Source organism: Elephas maximus, chromosome 5 (assembly GCF_024166365.1).
Source record: "Elephas maximus indicus isolate mEleMax1 chromosome 5, mEleMax1 primary haplotype, whole genome shotgun sequence".
Taxonomy (NCBI): Eukaryota; Metazoa; Chordata; class Mammalia; order Proboscidea; family Elephantidae; genus Elephas; species Elephas maximus.
In genome coordinates, this window is record NC_064823.1 from 120523093 (window position 1) to 120543654 (window position 20562).

Consider the following 20562-nt stretch of genomic DNA (forward strand, 5'->3'; position numbering starts at 1 on the left):
TAGAAGTATCTATATGGAATCAAACTGACAACAGCAACTAAAAAGATCAGATAGGGATTTTAGCGGGCAGTGAGGTTATGTTAGTGGAGGTAGAACAACTCAGAAAAGGGAGGTAAGAATGGATGCACAACTCAAAGGATGTAATCAATGTCACTGAATTGTACCTGTAGAAATGGCTTAATTGGTGTATGTTCTGCTGTGTACAGCCTCAACAACAAAACTAATTAGAAAATTTTTTAAATCTTATGGATCACAACAACAATATAATATCTTACATGTATCAGGAATGGGTGATTTCAGCTTTTTGTCACTCAGCCTAATTATATCACACTGGACTTGGCTAAGGAGCCATGGTGGCACAGAGTTTAAAGTGCTTAGCTTCTAAGCAGAAGGTCAGCAGTTCAAACCCACTAGCTACTCCGCAGGAGAAAGATGTGGCAGTCTGCTTCCACAAACATTACAGCCTTGGAAGCCCTATGGGGCAGCTCTACTCTGTCCTGTAGGGTCATTAGGAGCCAGAATTGACTCGACAGCAATGGGCTTGGTTTTTTTGGATTCTGCCCCTCATTTAAATAGTCAGAATAAAGCAAGACGGAATAGGATGAATCACTCAGCCACTCAAATCATTGCCAACTCTTTAATATAAACAAGGGTATATTTAATGTTGCTACTTGGTATATTTAAGAATTGACACACAATCTAGTCCACGAAAAGGTATCATGACTTTTTTGAAGAATAAGAATATGCCTGAATCTAGGCAGGCAAAAATAAATATACACACATGTAGAACATACTTATAAATCACAACAATTACATGGATTCCACCAAAATGACTAATTCTGCTTCTTACCCCTGTGAGGACGGCTAGGGTCTGCTTCTTTCCCATAACCACTTAGGTGGCACAACAGCCCAATACCTGTCTTTTTCTCTCCAGTTTGGTTCAACAGACTTTTGTTTAGCTCCTATTCCTTCCCAGTGCTAGGCCCTGAGACACTGAAATAAATGCCATCAAGAAAAGTCCCTGGAATTGGACTGGACTATAAGATAGACAATGATACTGGTGAAGAGTGAGCTTCTTGGCTCAAGTAGACACATGAGACTATGTGGGCAGCTCCTGTCTGGAAGGGAGGTGAGAAGTCAGAAGGGGACAGGAGCTGGCTGAATGGACACGGGGAATACAGGGTGGAGAGAAGGAGTGTGCTGTCTCATTAAGGGGAGAGCAACTAGGAGTACATAGCAAGGTGTATAAAGTTTTTATATGAGAGACTGACTTGATTTGTAAACTTTCACTTAAATCACAATAAAGAAAAAAAAGAAGAGTCCTTCAGTGGTACATAAGGTTAATAAGTTCAGCTTGTTAGTGGCTCTGTCCCAGGTTCTGCAGCTATTACTTGGAGCAATCTGATTAGCCACCTGAAAGGTTTCAGTCTTTCTTGGTGAATGAGATAGGTCTATTTAGTGTATAATTTGAGTTCGTGGAGTGAAAGGTAATACAGTAAATTTTAAAAAGATTTTTCTAATGATAGAGAAATGTAGGTGATAATTTTTAAATCACTCCAAAAATCCATTGCCGTTAAGTGGATGCCAACTCATAGTGACCCTATAGGTCAGAGGGTCAGAGTAGAACTACCCCATAAGGTTTCCAAGGAGCAGCTGGTGGATTCGAGTTGCTGACCTTTTGGTTAGCAGCCGTAGCTGTTAACCACTGCACCACCAGGGCTCCTTTACATCATTAGGCAGTATTAAAAATCTAGTTCAATAATGTATTTTAATACTGCCTAATGCTGTTTTTTTTTTATACACAAACATTAGGCAGTATTGAAATACACTATTGAACTATGTTTTTATTTACAGCTTTAAATAAGATACGTAGGTGGAAAATTAACCAAAAGGATGAGTTTATGGTCTTTTTTAAATTTGATTACCTAGTAAAATCCAGGCAAGTGGATTCAATAAAATTACTACCACTTCAGGAGATAATAATAACGCTACAAACATATGGCAGAGCCCCATTAGGTAATTTCACTCAAACAGGAATTTGTGTTTGTAAGTACATATGAAAAGACTTTCTAAACCTAATTATATACAAGAGTTATGCATTTTGTTAATATTTAAATAAAATATGTCTTTAAATACGAAGTTCTTTGGGAAACTCACTTTGTTGTCCAAAATTAAAGGGACATGGGTGACCCTCATTTTAATTTTTTTTTTTTTAATCGAAGATGGAATGAGTAATCATTATAGCTTCCCAAAGAATTTTTATTGAACTGGGCAAGAAGTTAGTTTGTAGAGTTCATTCGGAGGCCAAGCCTCATCATCAAGTGTGCCCAAAAGGAAACACTGCTCAAGATGTATCCAGGAAGAGTATGAACTCTTCCCAGCTTGCCTACGCTCCCTCTACCCATTAGTCTCTGGGGTGAGTAAATGAGCATTGGGTCTCTCTGGGCTTTAGAAGATCTTGCACTCATTGATGGAGAAAAGCCTCCTTCTGTTGCGCCTTCTGGCTTGGTTGACAGCAGTTCGGACGGCACACTCAAACACCTGCTGCACTCCCCGGTTGCTGAGAGCTGAACACTCCAGGTAGCCCTTTGCTCTCACATCCTGGGCCAGTCTCTTTCCATCTATGGCATTGACGCAGGAGGCCCGGTGGGGCCCCACCTCCCGCTGGTCAGTCTGAGTGGCCACCACTAGCACAGGGGTACAGGGCAAATTGCTTCTGATTTCACCAATCCACTTGTTCTTCAAGTTCTGGAAAGAATTATGGTTGGCCACGGAGTAGCACATCAGCACCACATCTGCCTGCTGATAGGACAAGGGGCGGATGCTTCTGAACGCGTCGTTGCCAGCTGTGTCCCAGAGGCCCAGGCTGATCTGGATGCCGTCCATGAAGACATCCACACCTGTGTTCTCGTACACTGTGGGCTTGTAGGCCTCCGGGAAGGTCTCTGAGGTGAAGCGCACCAACAGAGACGTTTTCCCCACAGCAGAGTCTCCCACCAGCACACACTTGATCGAACTCAGCATCTTCCCAGGCTGGTTTTCCTGTTATAAGTTCGGAATCCTGAGGAAAAGAGCCCTCAGTGGGCTGCTGCAGCAAACCCCATTCAGCAAGGGGATGAAAACCAGATGCGTTTGTCTTCTCAGGGCCTCTGATGGCACTTTGTAAAATTTTACTTGTCCCTGTCCATCCAAGGAAGAAGCACAGGCTACTTTGAAAACCTCCAAAGCCTTGTCTTCAGCTGAAACCAAAAGAGAAAGGGAAAAAAATTGAGCACTTTTTTTTTCTTTTTTGATGTCAGGGGGCTTCCTCCTTGGGCAAACTCATCAACTGTAGGCCCCATGGCAGTGTAGCCACTCCCCCTAAGCTCATCTAAAGATCAAGTTCCATTCCCCTTGGCAAAGAAAGCTTGACTCCCTTATTCCCAAGCACATGTACCCCAACTCCCCCCGGGGTCAAGAAGCAGAAGTTGATTTTATCTCTAAAATCAACCTAGCGATACACACACACGCACACACACAAGCAACTGCTCCCATTGCAACATGAAAAAGACCTCAATAACAACCTGGTGTGTGAATCACACGTTTTTCAAACTGCTTTGTGTTGGCTTCAGTTCCAACAACTGAAGAAAGCAGCTGAGAGTGTTCACTGTCTGCTCAGTTTCTGACGGATTCCAGCCGCCTTGGGAACTGCAAGAAAGAGCAAGGTAATGAGTGACAGATAGTACAAGCATTCCCCTTCGTTTACTGATCGGTCACCCAGTCTTTGTCTTATGTGGGAATTCATGTTGAGGAAGGAGAAAAGAAATCACCAGACCTATAAGTTTGCTATAATTTTCCCCTTGAGATTTCCCCAAACTCTAAAATATCAATGTTTCTAGGAAACTGGACAGTTGACTAGAGGTATAAGAGAAAGGGCATTGTCCTTGGAGTTTTCTGTGTCTGAAATCAGGCCCCATCACTTACAGCTTTGAGCAGTTTATCTCTGAGCCTTGGTTTACACATCTGCAAGATGGTGATAAATTTAGGGACTACTTCTCAGAGGTGTTGCAGGGATTAAATTCTATTTTTCACTGTTTGGGCTTGGCCACCTATGTATCAGGGACTCTACTAGGTTCCTGTGAAACAAAACGATAGGCTTGAAAGCAACCAAATTCAGTGCCTATCACTTAAACAGGGATGATGCAGTGTTGAATAAATGTCGGCAAAATCTCCTCGATAAAGAACAGTAATGAATCTGTGAAACATTTCATAACCTGGAGGAACCTGAAAGGCATTATGCTGAGTGAAATTAGTCAGTTGCAAAAGGACAAATATTGTTTAAGACCACTATTATAAGATCTTGAGAAATAGTTTAAACTGAGAAGAACACATTCTTTTGTGGTTATGGCGGGGGGAGGGAGGGAAGGTGGGAGAGGGTTACTTGCTGATTAGACAGTAGATAAGACCTACTTTAGGTGGCGGGAAGGACAACACTCAATACAGGGGAGGTCAACACAACTGGACTAAACCAAAAGCAAAGAAGTTTCCTGAATAAACTGAATGCTTCCAAGGTCAGCAAAGCAGGGGCAGGGTTTTGGGGACTATGGCTTCAGGGGACATCTAAGTCAATTGGCAAAATAAAATCTATTAAGAAAACATTCTGCATCCCACTTTGAAGTGTGGTGCCTGGGGTCTTAAAAGCTAGCAAGTGGCCATCTAAGATGCATCAATGAGTCTCAACACACCTGGATCACAGAAGAATGAAGAACACCAAGCTCCCAAGGTAATTATGAGCCCAAGAGACAGAAAAGGCTACATGAACTAGAGACTACATCATCCTGAGACTGGAAGAACTAGATGGTGCCCGGCCACAACCGATGACTGCCCTGACAGGGAACACAACAGAGAACCCTGGGGGAGCAGGAGAACAGTGGGATGCAGACCCCAAATTCTCATAAAAAAGACCAGGCTTAATGGTCTGACTGAGACTGGAAGGACCCCGGCGGTCAGAGTCTCCAAACCTTCTTTTGGCCCAGGACAGGAACCATTCCTGAAGCCAACTTGTCAGACATGGAATGGACTGGACAATGGGTTGGAGAGAGATGCTGATGAGGAGTAAGCTACTTGCACCATGTGGACACGAGACTATGTTGGCATCTCCTGTCTGGAGGGGAGATGGGAGGGCAGAGGGGGTTAGAAACTGGCAAAATGGTCACAAAAGGAGAGACTGGAAGGAGGGAGAGGGCTGACTCATTAGAGGGAGAGTAAATGGGAGTATGTAGTAAGGTGTATATAAATTTATATGTGAGAGACTGACTTGATTTGTAAGCTTTCACTTAAAGCACAATAAAAATTATTTTAAAAAAATAAAGAAAGAATTCAAGAGAAAAAAAATGTCGGCAAAATTTGAATTTCATGAAAGGGTCAAATAAATTCTCATTCGCTTAAGGTAAAAGAGCACCAGACGATGAGATCAGCTCTGGGGAGAGGCCATCCAGCTTCAGACAAAGAAAACATCTTTCAGACCCAAATTCAGAGTAAAGGTTTTTAATAAAATCAGAGCTTTGTTAAAAACAATAAGACTTTGACAATTACAGAGATCAACTATTTATTAAGAGTGAGGGAGAAAGACAGACGTTTGGAAACGGGCAGTCAGTTCTAGGAGAAACTGCTGTGACCACCACAGATTTTTTTTTTTTTTTTGCTTATATGCCATTTACAATCTTGTGATAAAAGAAAGAACATATGGATGGTTCTTTGATGGTTAGACACTAGTGCAGAACAAGTCACGTGGAATACACAAAATCCTAGAGATACCAGACTGGGGAAAAAAGGAAGTTTTAGGCTAAACATCTACTGTCTATTCAAAGTGAGCAAGGTTCTTGGGAAAAAAAGAAGGGGCATTCTTGAGGGATTAATGAGGTTGGTTTGGAGGGGTATGTTTAATGATAAGACACCCAGAAGTTTTGGAGCATTGTCCAGGCTTTGGGGGAGTTGTTTAATTTTAACAGCTTATAATCTCCCTGGTTTAAGATCTTCCTGACACACCACATGTAAAGCAACGTAAAGCAGACCTATAGATCAGCTTCAAGACATACTTTTAAAAAATCAGTCCTGATGTTCCCTTCCAAGACTTATCTACCCTTGTCAACCCACAGTCTCTGTTTAATTTACACAATGTTGTTGTTAGCTGCTTTTGAGTTGGCCCCTAACTCATGATGACCCCATGCACAAGGGAACGAAACACTGCTCAGTCTTGTCCCATCCCCAGGATAAATTGCAGGTTGGATTGTAGTGATCCAAAGAGTTTTCACTGGCTGATTTTTTGAAAGTAGTTTGCTAGGCCTTCCTTTCTAGTCCGTCTTAGTCTAGAGGCTCCACTGAAACTTGTTCAGCATCATAGCAACACGAAAGCCTCCACTGACAGATGGGTGGTAGCTGCACATGAGGTACATTGGCCAGGAATTGAACCCAGGTCTCCTGCCTTGAAGGCGAGAATTCTACAACTGAACCACACACTACCCAAAAAAAAAAAACCAATTCCGGCGAGTCGATTCCGACTTACAGCGACCCTATAGGACAGAGTAGAACTGAACCACACACTAGCCTTTGCAAATGAGTTAATCAAATAAATAATTCACATGATTTTCATGGATTCGTTTTATTTAAACACACATAAGCTGGGTTTAAGCTGGGTAACCTCGACAAAGTTACTTACCATCTGAGTCTTGGTTTCCTCATAAAATGAAAACGAGAAAAGCACCTTTTTCATGTGATTATTATAAAGATTCAATATAAGGAGAGTCTTGCTTAGCACAGAACGGGAACTATAAGGAGCCATCACATTATCTATTTCACTACTATATATTAAAAATACCATATATTAACTGTCCATAGCATAGGGTCTGGCGTGTCAAATTCTCAGCTGAACTCTATCTGAAATCGCAAGTTGGGTCACTCTCAGCCACCATGGTCCTGGACACCCATTTGTCCCCAGACCTTTGAGGAAATAAGGTCTCCTTGGGGCTCTGTCAGGTTCCAGTTAGGTTTTCATTCCTCAGACTTGGACCAAAAACCAAACCAAACCCAGTGCCGTTGAGTCGATTCCAACTCATGGCAACCCTATAGGACAGAGTAGAACTGCCCCATAGAGTTTCCAAGGAGCACCTGGCGGATTCGAACTGCCGACCCTTTGGTTAGCAGCCGTAGCACTTAATCACTACACCACCAGGGTTTCCCCTCAGACTTAAGGCTGTCTTAAACACAAGCATTTGTGATTCCCTCGTTAATTAGTCCAGAGCCAAGACCTTTAAAGACATTTTATTTTGAACCCAAAGCAGCAGAACCAGAACTAAGAAAAATGTGCATATACCAGGTTTTTGATTATTTAAATGGAATCTGCCCATAGATTAATTGAATAAAAGCCAAATTTCCTGAGTGATTATCTGCAAAAGGAAGCTGAGGAGACAATTATTAAGAACACAGGCTTCAAAGTCTGGCAGACCTGAAGTTGAATCCTGGCTGCCTGATAGCTTATCGTGTGCCCAAAGAAGAGTTTCTTAACTTCCCTGAGTCTCAGTTAGCTCCTCTGAAAAATCAATGTAAAAATGTCTATGTCACAAGGTTATTGAGAGTATTAAATGTGCTAAAATGTTTTATAAAACGTTTAGCATAGTGCCTGGTACATAGTAACTTGTCAAAAACCAGACCCATTGCCGTTGATTCTGACTCATAGCAACCCTATAGGACAGAGTAGAACTGCCCCATAGGGTTTCCAAAGGCATAATCTTTACAGAAGCAGACAGCCACATCTTTCTCCCGTGGAGCACCTGGTGAGTTTGAACCACCAACCTTTTGGTTAGCAGCTGAGCACTTAACCACTGCACCACCAGGAATTCTTGGCACATAGTAAACATAAAAAAAAAAATTTTTTTTCATGCAATAGTCTTTATTACTAATAACGTTGTTAAATAACAATTATTAACTGAAATAATAAACAAGCATTAATTTTAAGTGGGAAATTTAAAGTAGCACTAAAGAGATTTTTCTAGCAAAGGGTATTTTGTGTGTCTTATACCTAGCCAGGAAAATACAGGAATTCTTCTTGTAGCATAAAAATAAAAATTTGATGCAAGCAAAGAAATTCTTGTCTTGAGTTTTGCCAGCCAGAGAGCTCCGAAGAGTCAGACGAGAGAGAAAGCTCTGCTCAGTCAAGTGACCTTCACGCACCTCCCAGTTCTGACATTAAGAGGCACATCAAGTCAGCTCTCAGGGCCTTGGTTTCCCAAACTAAAAAAAGCTTATCTGAGGTTAGACAATATTAGCTTTCTCTGTGGTTCTATTAAAATATAAGCCAAAGGAGGAGACTTTATTACCTGCTACAGTGAATACAAGAACACAAACCACAGCATCGTTCTGTAGCGCTAAATAAAGATGGATGCTAAACCCTGAGGAAATGCGTGGCCTTCAGCAGATGGCCAAATATGGAGCTGGGAGGAATTGGAGGGAGGAGGAACGCTAGTCCCAGGTTAGAGCGATACCCTATATAGTCATGATAGATAATCTTCAGATGGTGTGTCACATGTGCCTACGACTGAGCCAGCGTGGGTCACATCATCAGTGTGTAAGGTCGGTTGGCTTGATTTCAGCGGAATATTTTTTAAGGGAGAAATTCACCCCAAAAGGGTGAAAAATAAAAGCAGGTTTCCAGGTGTATTTCACAAGTGGCTAACTGGCAGGGGAGGCCCAATTATAGATCTCTCAATATGATAGAGTTCAGATAGCTACATGAGTGAGGTCACCCACTACACCACGTTAGGCTGCTCCTCTGAGGCTAACTACGTAACAGACAAATGTTCACTTTGGTGAAGGGAAAGACAACACACTATAAAATATAGGAAAAGTCAGCACAACTTGGCCAAGGCAAAGTCATAGATGCTTCCTAGACACATCCAAACACCTTGAGGGTCCCAGTTACTGGGGCTGGGGGCTGGGGACCGTGGTCTCTTGGAACATCTAGGTCAATTGGCATAACACAGTTCGTAAAGAAAACATTCTACATCCATCTTTGGTGAGTAGCATCTGGGGTCTTAAAACCTTGGGAGCGGCCATCTGAAACACATGTACGGGTCCCATCCTGTCTGGAGCAAAGGAAAATGAAGAAAACCAAAGACACAAGGAAAATATTAGTCCAAAGGAGTAATGGACCACATAAACCACAGCCTCCACCAGCCTGAGCCCAGAAGTACTAGATGGTGCCCAGCTACCACCACTGACCACTCTGACAGGGATCACGATAGAGGGTTCTGGGCAGAGCCTTGTAAGAAAAATGTAGAACAAAATTCAAATTCACAATAAAAGACCACACCTTCTGGTCTGACAGAGACTGGAGGAACCCCCGACACAATGACCCCCAGACATCTTGCTAACTCAGAGCTAAATCCACTCCCTAAGTCCACCTTTCAGCCAAAGATTAAATAGGCCTGTAAAACAAATAATAACACACGTGTGAAACCTGCTTCTTAGTTCAATCAAGTATATGAGACCAAATGGGCAACACCTGCCCATAATCAAAAACAAGAAGGCAGGAAGGGACAGGAAAACTGGACGAAAGGACACAGAGAACCCAGAGTGGAAAGGAAAAGGGAAAGGGGGAGAGTGCTGACACACCGCACAGATTGCAAACAATGTCACAAAACAACTTGTGTATTATCATAGATTGAATCATGTCCCCCAAAAAATCTGTATATCAATTTGGCTGGGCCATGATTTCCAGTATTGTGTGGTTGTCCTCCATTTTGTGGTTGTAATTTTACGTTAAGGAGGATTAGGGTGGGATTGAAACACCTTTACTAAGGTCACATCCCTGATCCAATGTAAAGGGAGTTTCCCTGGGATGTGGCCTGCACCACTTTTTATCTTGCAAGAGATAAAAGGAAAGGGAAGCAAGCAGAGAGTTGGGGACCTCATACCACCAAGAAAGCAGTGCCAGGAGCAGAGCGTGCCCTTTGGACCCGGGGTTCCTGTGCAGAGAAGCTCCTAGTCCAGGGAAAGATTGATGGCAAGGACCTTCCTCCAGCACCAACAGAGAAAGCCTTCCCCTGGAGCTGACACCCTGAATTTGGATTTCTAGCCTAGTAGACTGTGAGAAAATTAATTTCTCTTTGTTAAAGCCATCCACTTGTGGTACTTCTGTTATAGCAGCACTAGATAACTAAGACATGTATAAATTTTTCAATGAGAAACGAATTTATAGTGTAAACATTCACCTAAAGCACGGTAAAATTTTTTTTAAAAAAACCCTGTGGAGCACAGTTCTCTGACACACATACAGTTGCCATGAGCTGGAGCTAACTTGACGGCAACTGGTTACCTCTAACATAGCAATAATTACACTCTGCTGAAATTGTTGGTCCTCTTGTGTTTATTCCTGACCTGTAAAACTCGAGTGAGATCCGTCCTACCTTCTTTGCCCAGAACTTGTAAGGCTCAAGTGGAAAAGACAGCACAGCAATAACCTGGGCTTGTGCTTTTACAGCACTTTGTACAGTTGGAAATGCTCCCGTTTGTTTTGTGAGAAAGGTCCTTCAGAATGATACAGCATAAGGTAAAATTATGAACATAAGATTAACTAATTATTATTATCACTGGTTTTAGGTTAGCTGGGCAGATGCCAATTCTAACTAGTACCCCTTCTTCAAACACACTCCCTGCTGCAGTCTTTGCCTGGAAGTCAAAGGGACCTATAAGGAGCCATGGAAGGTGAGAATTCTGCAAATGGACTACACCTTAAAAATGAGTAATCAAATAATGAATTCACATGATTTTCATGGATTCATTTTTTTTAAACACATGGCCTTGGCCAAATTACTTAACCTCTCTGAGTCTTGGTTTCTTCCTAAAATGAATCATCCAATTATGATAAGGATTCAATATAAGGAGGGTCTTGGCTCTTTGGCTGAAGGCTCACTCCAAAATGCTGATGGAATCCTCAGTTTTCTTGTTAGAAAGTATGAACCCGTGGCAGTCATTAGTCATGCATGGTCTGTCAATTACAGAGAAGATATCTAAATGTCAAAACCCTCAGAGAGCTTTTGGCAAAGGACCTGAGCCGACCAATTCGTTCACTAAGGTTATTGATAGCGCCACAACTCCAACACGTTTAGATGATTAGGAAATCCTCCCACTGCTCAGCAGCTCATCTGCTGCCAGCGCCCTCCCTCAGTGGCCCCTCCTCAGCCTAGCAGGGACCAGAGCAAGGGGCAGGCCTGGCTCAGGGTGGGTGAACCCATCTGGCAAGAGGTGGGGGAGACTTTGTTTTCGTTTCTCTTTCTTGGGGGAAAGAGGAGCAATTCAAAAAATCTTAAGCAACATAAAAGAGAAAAAAAAAATCTAACCGTCTCTGAATTTTATCACTCCAAATTCTTTTTTTTAATTGTAAAAATATATATATAACACATTTGCCAATTCAACATTCTTCACATGTATAATTCAGGGATGTCAATTACCTTAATCATGTGCTACTCCAAATTCTTATTCAGTTTTCGTTTTCTAATAAATATACACTGGTATATAATATCTTCTATACATTTTTCCATATCTAAAAAAAGGTTATCCTCAATGTTGTCTACGCACTTGCCAGGTATTAGCTAAATAGCTTTCCATTGATTCAATAATTCATAATTTGTCATTCCCCATTGTTAGCATAGGCTTTGAATTAGTTCCAGGATTTCATCATAATTAACAATTGTGCTGTGCCATTAAGAGTTTCATAAAAATTACTTTTGATGTAGAAGTATTTTCTAGGAAGATATATTCACAAATGTGCCATTGCTAGGTTGTTGGGTCATTTTGTCATTTTTATTTACATGTATTGACAACCTACCAGAAGCTAAGTGCTTCATTAGTTGTTTTGTTCATTTTAAAAAATATTTGTTAAAAAAACATTTGTTTGTAATTGATATCATGCACCTCAAAAATGTTAAATTGCAAATGTTGAGTTGATATATATATTTTATTTTCTTTTTTACACAAACTAAAGAAACAAACAACCAAATGTTTGTTTAGGACGTCTTGAGTGACAGGCAATAGAACAGGTCCTGAGGACACAATAGTGAACAAGATGGTCGCTATTTTCACGGCGATTATGGTTTCACAACTACAGAGACTTCAGAAGGTTGAGAAGCTTATCTACGGTCACACAGCCAGGAAGTGGCAGAGGTAAATTATACTCAGAGTCTGACTCCAAAGCAGCAGTAACTCTAAGTATCACTCGACGCCCCATAATTTCTATCAGCCTCCTGTAAAGGTGTCCCAAATACAACTATGTTTCCTACACAAACTCAGACTCAAGACACTTTTCCCAGCCACCCCTTCCATCCAGGTCACTATGCGTATCTCCTTCCTACAAAGAAACCAGTTGTTGATATTTTAAAGGAAGTGTGCTGTTTCTTGATCTGGGTGCTGGTGTCACAAGTGTCACAGTTTGTGAAAATCCATCCAGCTGAACACCTACAATGTGCTCGTTTTCTGTACGTATCTTAAATATCAATAAAGAATATTTTTTAAAGTAAGGCTATTGTCTTTGCAGTGAACATCTTCTCAAGGAGTATTTAACCTTAAATTTCATCTTATATAAGTTTATTTCAGTTATTCCCAATCCTACTTTAATACTCCAGCATGTTTTTAATTGCTATAAAGAATCATTAAATTCTCCTCAAAATAAAAAAAGAAACCACTTTTACATCATTTTATTTTTATACATGGATCATCACGGTTCCAAATGAATTTTGTTCTGAAAGTTCATTTGCAAGCCACTAGTCTGCAAATTTTAGTGCATGTTCCCCAGAGTCAAGGTTCTAAGCAGTATTTACCTTCCTAAGCTGAAAGCATATTTAGTTTAATTAATATGGAACATCTCAAGTCCTGAGACCTTTCATATCTTAGCACCTTAGTTCTTGAAGCCCCTCTGAGTCATAAGCCATGCCGCTTTGATGCCCCAGGCCAAGGAGGAACCTGGCACCTCTTCTCTTCCAGACGCCCTGACCTGAATGGTTCCTTCCACAACAAGTAGCACAATAATTACATTATTGCCTGAACTCAGGGTGCTCAGCCTGGTCCAAGTTCAGTCAAATTACAAGCCTAGCAAACCAGGCAACTGCCCATAGCACCAATCTTTAAGGGATATTAAAACCTCATCTCAAAACTTTTTTTTAACCAGTTGTTGTACAGTCTATTCCAACACATGGTGATCTCATGTGCGTCAGAGCAGAACTCTGTTACGGAGGGTTTTCAATGGCTGATTTTTCAAGAAGTAGATCTCCAGGCCTTTTTCTGGTGGCACCTCTGGGTAGACTCAAACCTCCAACTTTTTGGTTGGCAGCCAAGCTCATTAACCATGTGCACCACCCAGAGACTCTTTTCTCAAATCTAAGGCAATAGAAAAATGTATTTACTGCAACTTGTCCCAAAGCAGTTAGAAGAAATACTCTGCAAAGCTGCTTGGAGCTGGAGGTGCAAATCCCAAGGGCATGCTTACAGAGACCACTTTGTCCCTGAACTTCTTTCTAAGGAATGTGAATTTCATTGACCAAAGGCCCCTTATTTTTCTGAGTTGGGTACACATGTTTAGAGTCTGAGTTGAATTGTTCAAGGAAAGAGAGAATGAAGAAGCAGGCCCATGCATATCTAATTGTGCTATGGTGCAATGATGCTATAAAGCAAAGTTGTCACACTAAGGCCCATTCGGTAGCCAAATTCAGCCCACTGCCTGTTTTTGTATGGGCCGCAAACTAAGAATGGTTTTTACATATTTTTAATGATTAAAAAAATAAGAATACTGTTTTGTGATATGTGAAAATTACATGAAATTCAAATTTCAATGTCTATAAATAGTTTTATTGGAATACAGCCATACTCATTCATCTATGTATTATTTATCACTATAACACAAAGTTGCAACAAAGACCTTATGATTCACCAAACCCATTGCCATTGAGTCGATTCCGACTCATAGCGACCCCATAGGACAGAGTAGAACTACCTCATAGTTTCCAAAGAGCACCAGGTGGATTTGAACTGCCAACCTTTTGGTTAGCAGCTGTAGCTCTTAACCACTATGCCACCAGGGTTTCCTTATGGCCCACAGAGCCTAAAATATTTAATATCTGACCCCTTATAGGAAAAGTTTGTCAACCCCCGCAATAAAGACAGGCAGCTCAGGGTAACAGGAAGAGTACAGACTCTGGAGTCACACAGTCTTGGATTTGGCTCCAATATTTGCCACTTACTATGTGGCGTTCAGCAAATTACTTGACCTCTCTGAGCCTCAATTCCTTTGTCAAGAGAGGCAGTATAATATGGTGATTAAAGAGTATGAACTCTGAAAGCAAACTGCCTCCCAACTCCACTACCTCCTGGCTGTGCGATCTTCTGAAAGTTAGTAACCTCTAAGCCTCAACTTCCTCAATTTTTTTGTAAACCTAAAACTGCTCTAAAAAATTAAGTCTATTATTTAAATAAATGAAGATAGGAGCCTGAGTCCATGATGCCAATGGAGCCTCAAAAAAAGTCCTTTTTACAACTTTTTAGACAGTCAAAAAAAATTGAATATGGCCTGGGTATTAGATGACATTAAGGAACTATTGCTAATTTCGTGAGGTTATAATCATATTGTGGTCATATATATTGTTAAAGTCTTTATCTGATAGTGAAGTTGATATATTTACAGGTGAAATCAATATATCTGGGATTTTTTATTCCAGAAAGAAAAAATAATAACAAAGTAACAGTGACAGATGAAATAAGATTGGGGAAATGTTGGAATCTGTTGAAGTTGGGTGATGGGGTATATGAGTGTTCACTAGTCTGTTCTCTCTACTTTTATGTATGTTCAAAATTTTTTCTCATAAAAGTTTTTAAAAGTGAAATCTTTTGTTTTCTATAGCACTGCATCCAAGCTGTAGTTTTAGTCTCACTTTTTAATTATAGAAAAAATGCAGAAAAGAATAATAATTTTTTAAAAAGTATTCTTTATGCTATGTCGACTTTTTCAAGTATTTGAAGGCTTCACCCACAGTGAAAGGGAAAGAAGAAGAAAAACCACAGCCCTGGGTAACTGTTCCTCAGGCAAGTCACAAAAAGAAAATCTTGTACTTCAACTACAGACTCTAGCTGCATCTCAACAGGACATCACCATCCAGCCCTGGGAAGTAGCAGCCACCTCTAGAAATTATTCCAGCGAAAGGATCCTCTTGAAGTTACTTTGAGATTACCCAAACTCTGCTTCCTAACTTATATAATTACGTTCACTAACTTCCTTTGGCCCTCCCTGCCCTATTTCCGCAGAGCATCTCCATCTTTCCAAAAGAGCAATAAGTCATAATGAAAATAACTTTAAAAGGAAAGAAAAGAAACTCAAGAGCGAAAATGTATTACCCAACAAAACCAGATGACAAATCAAAGTAATTCTGAGAGTGAGGGAGTTCCCTCTGCCCCGGGGGTCTTTTTTGTCTGAAAAGGCGGTGGGGAGTTTCTTGAATACAACCCACGTATTCAAGCCATTGATGGTGAACAGCAGGTCGCCTTTTATTTGCTGATCCGATCAGACTGAAGATGGTCTCCTGATTCTCCATAACTTCTCTACTCATTTTCTGTGAACCATTTCTACATATCCTTTCTTCTGATTATAAAAACAGTACATACACATTATAGGACATTTAGAAAACAATGAAAGATCAAAAGAAGGCAAAAACCACCTACCATGTAGAACTAAAACCTGTTAAGATATTAACGTACCTTTTCCTGGTTTTTTTTTTTTAAACAACTATCACAGCGCTCGGTTTTTTTAATCATGCTTTATATACCATTTAACATCTTGCCTTCTTATTTAACATTTTATCATAAATATTTCCTATATCATTAAAGATTCTTCAAAATTTCAATGACTACTTAGTATTTCATTATGACTGTAACATCATTTATTTAACCAACTGTCTATTTTGGGCATTTAAATTATTTCTTCTGTTTTACTACAATAACATTAAATTAACATTTTTATATAAATTTTGTGTATGATTATTTTGGGTGGATAGATAGTTATTAGTGAAATTACTAGGACAAAAGAGATCAAAGGATTGGACCAGTTTATACTCCATAAGCCGTGCACAGAAGGAGCCCTGGTGGCGCAGTGGTTAAGTGCTCTGCTATTAACCGAAAGGTCGACAGTTCAAACACACAGTGCTCCACGAAAGAAAAATGTGGCAATCTGCTTCTATAAAGACTACAGCCTTGGAAACCCTATGGGGCAGTTCAGCTCTGTCTTGGAGGGTCGCTATGAGTCAGAATCAATTCAATGGCAACGGGTTTGGATTTTCAAAACCAGTGTATGAGAGTGTTCATTTCACCACACTATCACCATCACTGGGTATAATACTTGCCAGTTTGATTTGTTTTAATTTGCATTTCATTTTTGACTAGTGATAACTAAAATTCTATTATATGCTTACTGGCCACTTACATTTTTTTCTTTTAGAAATCATCCATTTATGGCCTTCGCTAGCAAGGCAGTCATCTTTTATTAATGATTTTTAAAAGATCATTAGAGATTAAGGATATTAATCCTTTCCTGGTTAAACAAATTGCAATTTTTTAAATACATTTTGTGACCAAGTATTCTGGGAAATTCCCCAAATTCCTGGTACTCCCCCCATCACCAAGCAACCCCTAAACAGAATGCAAAGTAATGTGTCTCCCCCTATGGAAAAAAACTTAGCATCATCGCATGCCTAAAAGGTCATGTAGTTTAGCCCACTCATTTCTCTCATGAGAATATCAATGACTAAAGAAAAACGGTTTAAGTAAGGGAAGTATGGGGAGCAGGGAGGAGGGGATGAGAGATGCGGGGAAGGGCCCTACTCAAAACCCAGAAACTTGATCAGCTGAATCAGCACTCTTTCCATCTACAAATAATTTTTTCAAATACATAGTATGTCTACATTTTATAGCCCATGCTAAATTTCCTTCATATTTTAAGTGCAAAGCCATGTAGATAGCTAGATAGATATTTCAAATCATTCATATAGCAGCAGTTTTGCTTTTTTTTAGAGAAAGATCTTACTGTATACTGGTGACTTTTTATTCAAAAGTGTGCACCTGGTTTTAATACAGAAATATTTTTCAAACAGATTTTCCCTTTCTCATTAGCTACCTTCAAGAAGATAGCTCTTTTTAGGGGCAATCATTAAGCTTTCAAACATCCTCTAGAATTTGGATAAATCCTTAGTTTACAAATTTCTTAAACTATAAAAGAAGGAAAAAGTATTTTGTTCTGGGTATTTAGCCCAGACCTATTCATATATTAGGGAAGGGGAGGAAACACTTTTCATAAAGTATGAAACAGTAAATGAAATGAGGTGGCTTAATTTTAGGTTCTATGTATAAAACTGCCAATACCCGATCGTTTGCAAAGAGCCCAGGTTATAGAGTAGGTAGGACTCTCATCTTCATAATTGATTAGCAACATAGCCCTGGGTGAGTCATATAACTGGAACTGTAAAATGTGGCTAATAATGCATAGTTTACAGGATTTTGAAGGCAATTAAAAAGACTATCTCCATTGCCTAGTGGAGTGTCTGACTCTTAGTAGATAATGGTAACAGTAAACACATGGCGCTTACCATTAGCCGGGCAAGTTTTAAGTTCCTTATAAAAAGTAATTCATATAATAATTACAGCAATACTGTGTGACTGATATCATTTTTGTCCTATATTACAGCTGGGGAAACTAAGGCACAGAGAAGTAAAGGACAGACTTGCCCAATATAACAAGCTGATAAGGGAGGCTTGGGTTTGAACCCTGGCAGTCTGGCCTCAGAGGCCATTCATTGTGCTGACTCTTCCTCCTCTCCCACACACCAAACATGCCTTTCACTTGGGTGAAGACTGCCCACCTGGTAACCTGGATGAAAGTAAACCAAACCAAACCAAAGCCATTGTCGTCAAGTCGATTCTGACTCACAGCCACCCTATAAGAGTAGAAATGCCCCATAGGGTTTCCCAGGCTGTAGTCTTTACGGAAGCAGACTTCTTTCTCCCATTGAGCAATTGATGGGTTCAAACCACCAACCTTTTGGTTAGCAGCCAAGTGCTTTAGCTACTGCACGACCAGGGCTCCTTTGATTAAAGTACCAAAACCAAACCCAGCGCCATCAAGTCGATTCTGACTCATAGCAACCCTATAGGACAGAGTAGAACTGCCCCATAGAGTTTCCAAGGAGCACCTGCCGGATATGAACTGCCAGCCCTTCGGTTAGCAGCTGTAGCACTTAACCACTACGCCACCAGGGTTTCCTCGTTGATGAAAGTAAGCAATCCTAAAATAAAGGTAGGAGGCGAGGAAGGAGAGCTGAAAAGACGTTTCTGTCCGGGTGGGTGATTTGTTTCTTACTACCAGCCTAATTTCTAATAGTGAAGGTTTGGTGGTTCAGTGGTAGAATTCTTGACTTCCGGGTAAGAGTTGTTGCTGTTGTTGTTAGGTGCTGTGGAGCCAGTCCCCATGCACAATAGAACAAAATACTGCCTAGTCCTGCGCCATCCTCACAATTGTTATGCTTGAGTCCATTGTTGCAGCCACTGTGTCAATCCATCTCTTTGAGGGTCTTCCTCTTTTTTCCTGACCCTCTACTTTACCAAGCATGATGTCCTTCTCCAAGGACTGATCCCTCTGATAACATGTTCAAAGTATGTGAGACATAGTCTCGCCATCCTTGCCTCTAAGGAGCATTCTGGTTATACTTCTTCCAAGACAGATTTCTTGGTTCTTTTGGCAGTCCATGGTATATTCAATATTCTTTGCCAACACCACAATTCAAAGGCATTAATTCTTCTTCGATCTTCCTTATTCATCACCCAGTTTCACATGCCTATGAGGCTATCGAGAACACATGACTTGGATCAGGCACGCCTTAGTCTTCAAGGTGACATATTTGCTTTTCAACACTTTAAAGAGGTCTTTTGCAGCAGATTTGCCCAACACAATGCATCTTTTGATTTCTTGACTGCTGCTTCCATGGGTGTTGATGGCAGATCCAAGTAAAATGAAACCCTTGACAACTTCAATCTTTTCTCCATTTATCATGATGTTGCTTATTGGTCCAGTTGATCCAGGTGGGATCCATGGGTTCAATTCCCAGTCAACGCGCCTCATGCTAAGCCACCACCTGTATGTCAGCGGAGGCTTGCATGTTGCTATGATGATGAACAGGTTTAAGCACAGCTTCCAGACTAAGACAGATTAGGAGAAAAGACCTGGTGATCTACTTCCAAAAATCACAAAGGTCCAAGCTGCAGCCAATCATGGAGATGGCACAGGATTAGGCAGCATTTTGTTCTGTTGTGCATGTCATGCACGGGGTTGCCATGAGTTGGGGCCCACTTGGTGGCAGCTCACACAACAACATATGTACTGTTCAGTAAGGATGCCCATGTTATATTAGTAACTGAAAAAAGCACCCATTTATATAGAAATAAATGCATAATCCCAGTCTGGTGTCCTTGGTGGGATCTGTCTTCCCTTGCCTAGCAGTGCACTGCCTGCTCCAGGCAAAGGACAGGTCTATCTGTGTGTAATGGTGGGCAAACTTAGCCTTGCGATAAATTCTCAGCTCACCTTACAAATGTCCTTCTGTAAATAAAACTGCTCTAGGAGGACAGCAAGTTCTTAAATTGTCTAAAGGAGAGGAGGAACAAAGAGGAATAATCTAAGAACACAGTTCGAACATATTTGCTTAGATTTTTTAAAATCCGCTTTTGGAATATAGATGTATGTCTATTTTTTTGTCATTTAGTGTTTTTTGTTTTTAATTGTGGTAAAATACAACAGAAAATTTGCAATTTCACCAATTATAAGCGTATAATTCAATGGTGTTAGTACATTCAAAACGTTATGCAATCATTGCTACTATTTTCAAACCTTTGTCATCACCTCCAACAAAAACTCTATTCCTATGAAGCCATAAGATATAGGTGCTTTTTATTTGCTATAGCTGAACAGTGAATAAGGAAGACCAAAGAAGAATTCATGCCTTTGTACTATGGTGTTGATGAAGAACATTGAATACACCATGTACAGCCAGAAGAACGAACAAATCTGTCTTGGAAGAAGTACAACCAGAATGCTCTTTAAAGGCAAGGATGATGAGACTACATCTCACATACATTGGACATGCTATCAAGAGGGACCCGTCCCTGGAGAAGGTCATCATGCTTGGTAGAGGGTCAACAAAAAAAAAGGAAGACCCTCCACAAGATGGATTGACACAGTGGCTGCAACAATGGACTCAAGCATAGCAACGACTGTGAGGATGGTGCACACCTGGGCAGAGTTTCATTCTGTTGTACACAGGGTCACTACGAGTTGGAACCAGCTCAATGGCACCTAATAACAACACTATGTATATAATATATATATGTTATATATATATTACATTGCAGATGTAATACATAGCGATAGGATTCAATATTCCTCTAAATGCTTTGCTCTGAACAAGGACTTACAGAAATTGAGAGACACAAGTTCATAATGAC

At 40.5% G+C, this 20562-nt stretch overlaps 1 protein-coding gene across 4 annotated transcripts in view; it reads right to left on the bottom strand.

Annotated features, from left to right (window-relative positions):
- Nucleotides 1-623: 623 nt before the first annotated feature.
- RHOH (ras homolog family member H) overlaps nucleotides 624-20562 on the bottom strand; it is a 57277-nt gene continuing 37338 nt past the window's right edge. For all 4 annotated transcript variants that reach the window (XM_049886982.1, XM_049886980.1, XM_049886981.1 and 1 more), the window contains exons 2-3: nucleotides 3564-3687; nucleotides 624-3239 (exon numbers count right to left, since the gene is read on the bottom strand). In XM_049886982.1, coding sequence (XP_049742939.1) covers nucleotides 2449-3024 — 576 coding nt within the window. In that variant the 5' untranslated portion in view covers nucleotides 3025-3239; nucleotides 3564-3687 and the 3' untranslated portion in view covers nucleotides 624-2448. The remainder of the gene's footprint in view (nucleotides 3240-3563; nucleotides 3688-20562) is intronic.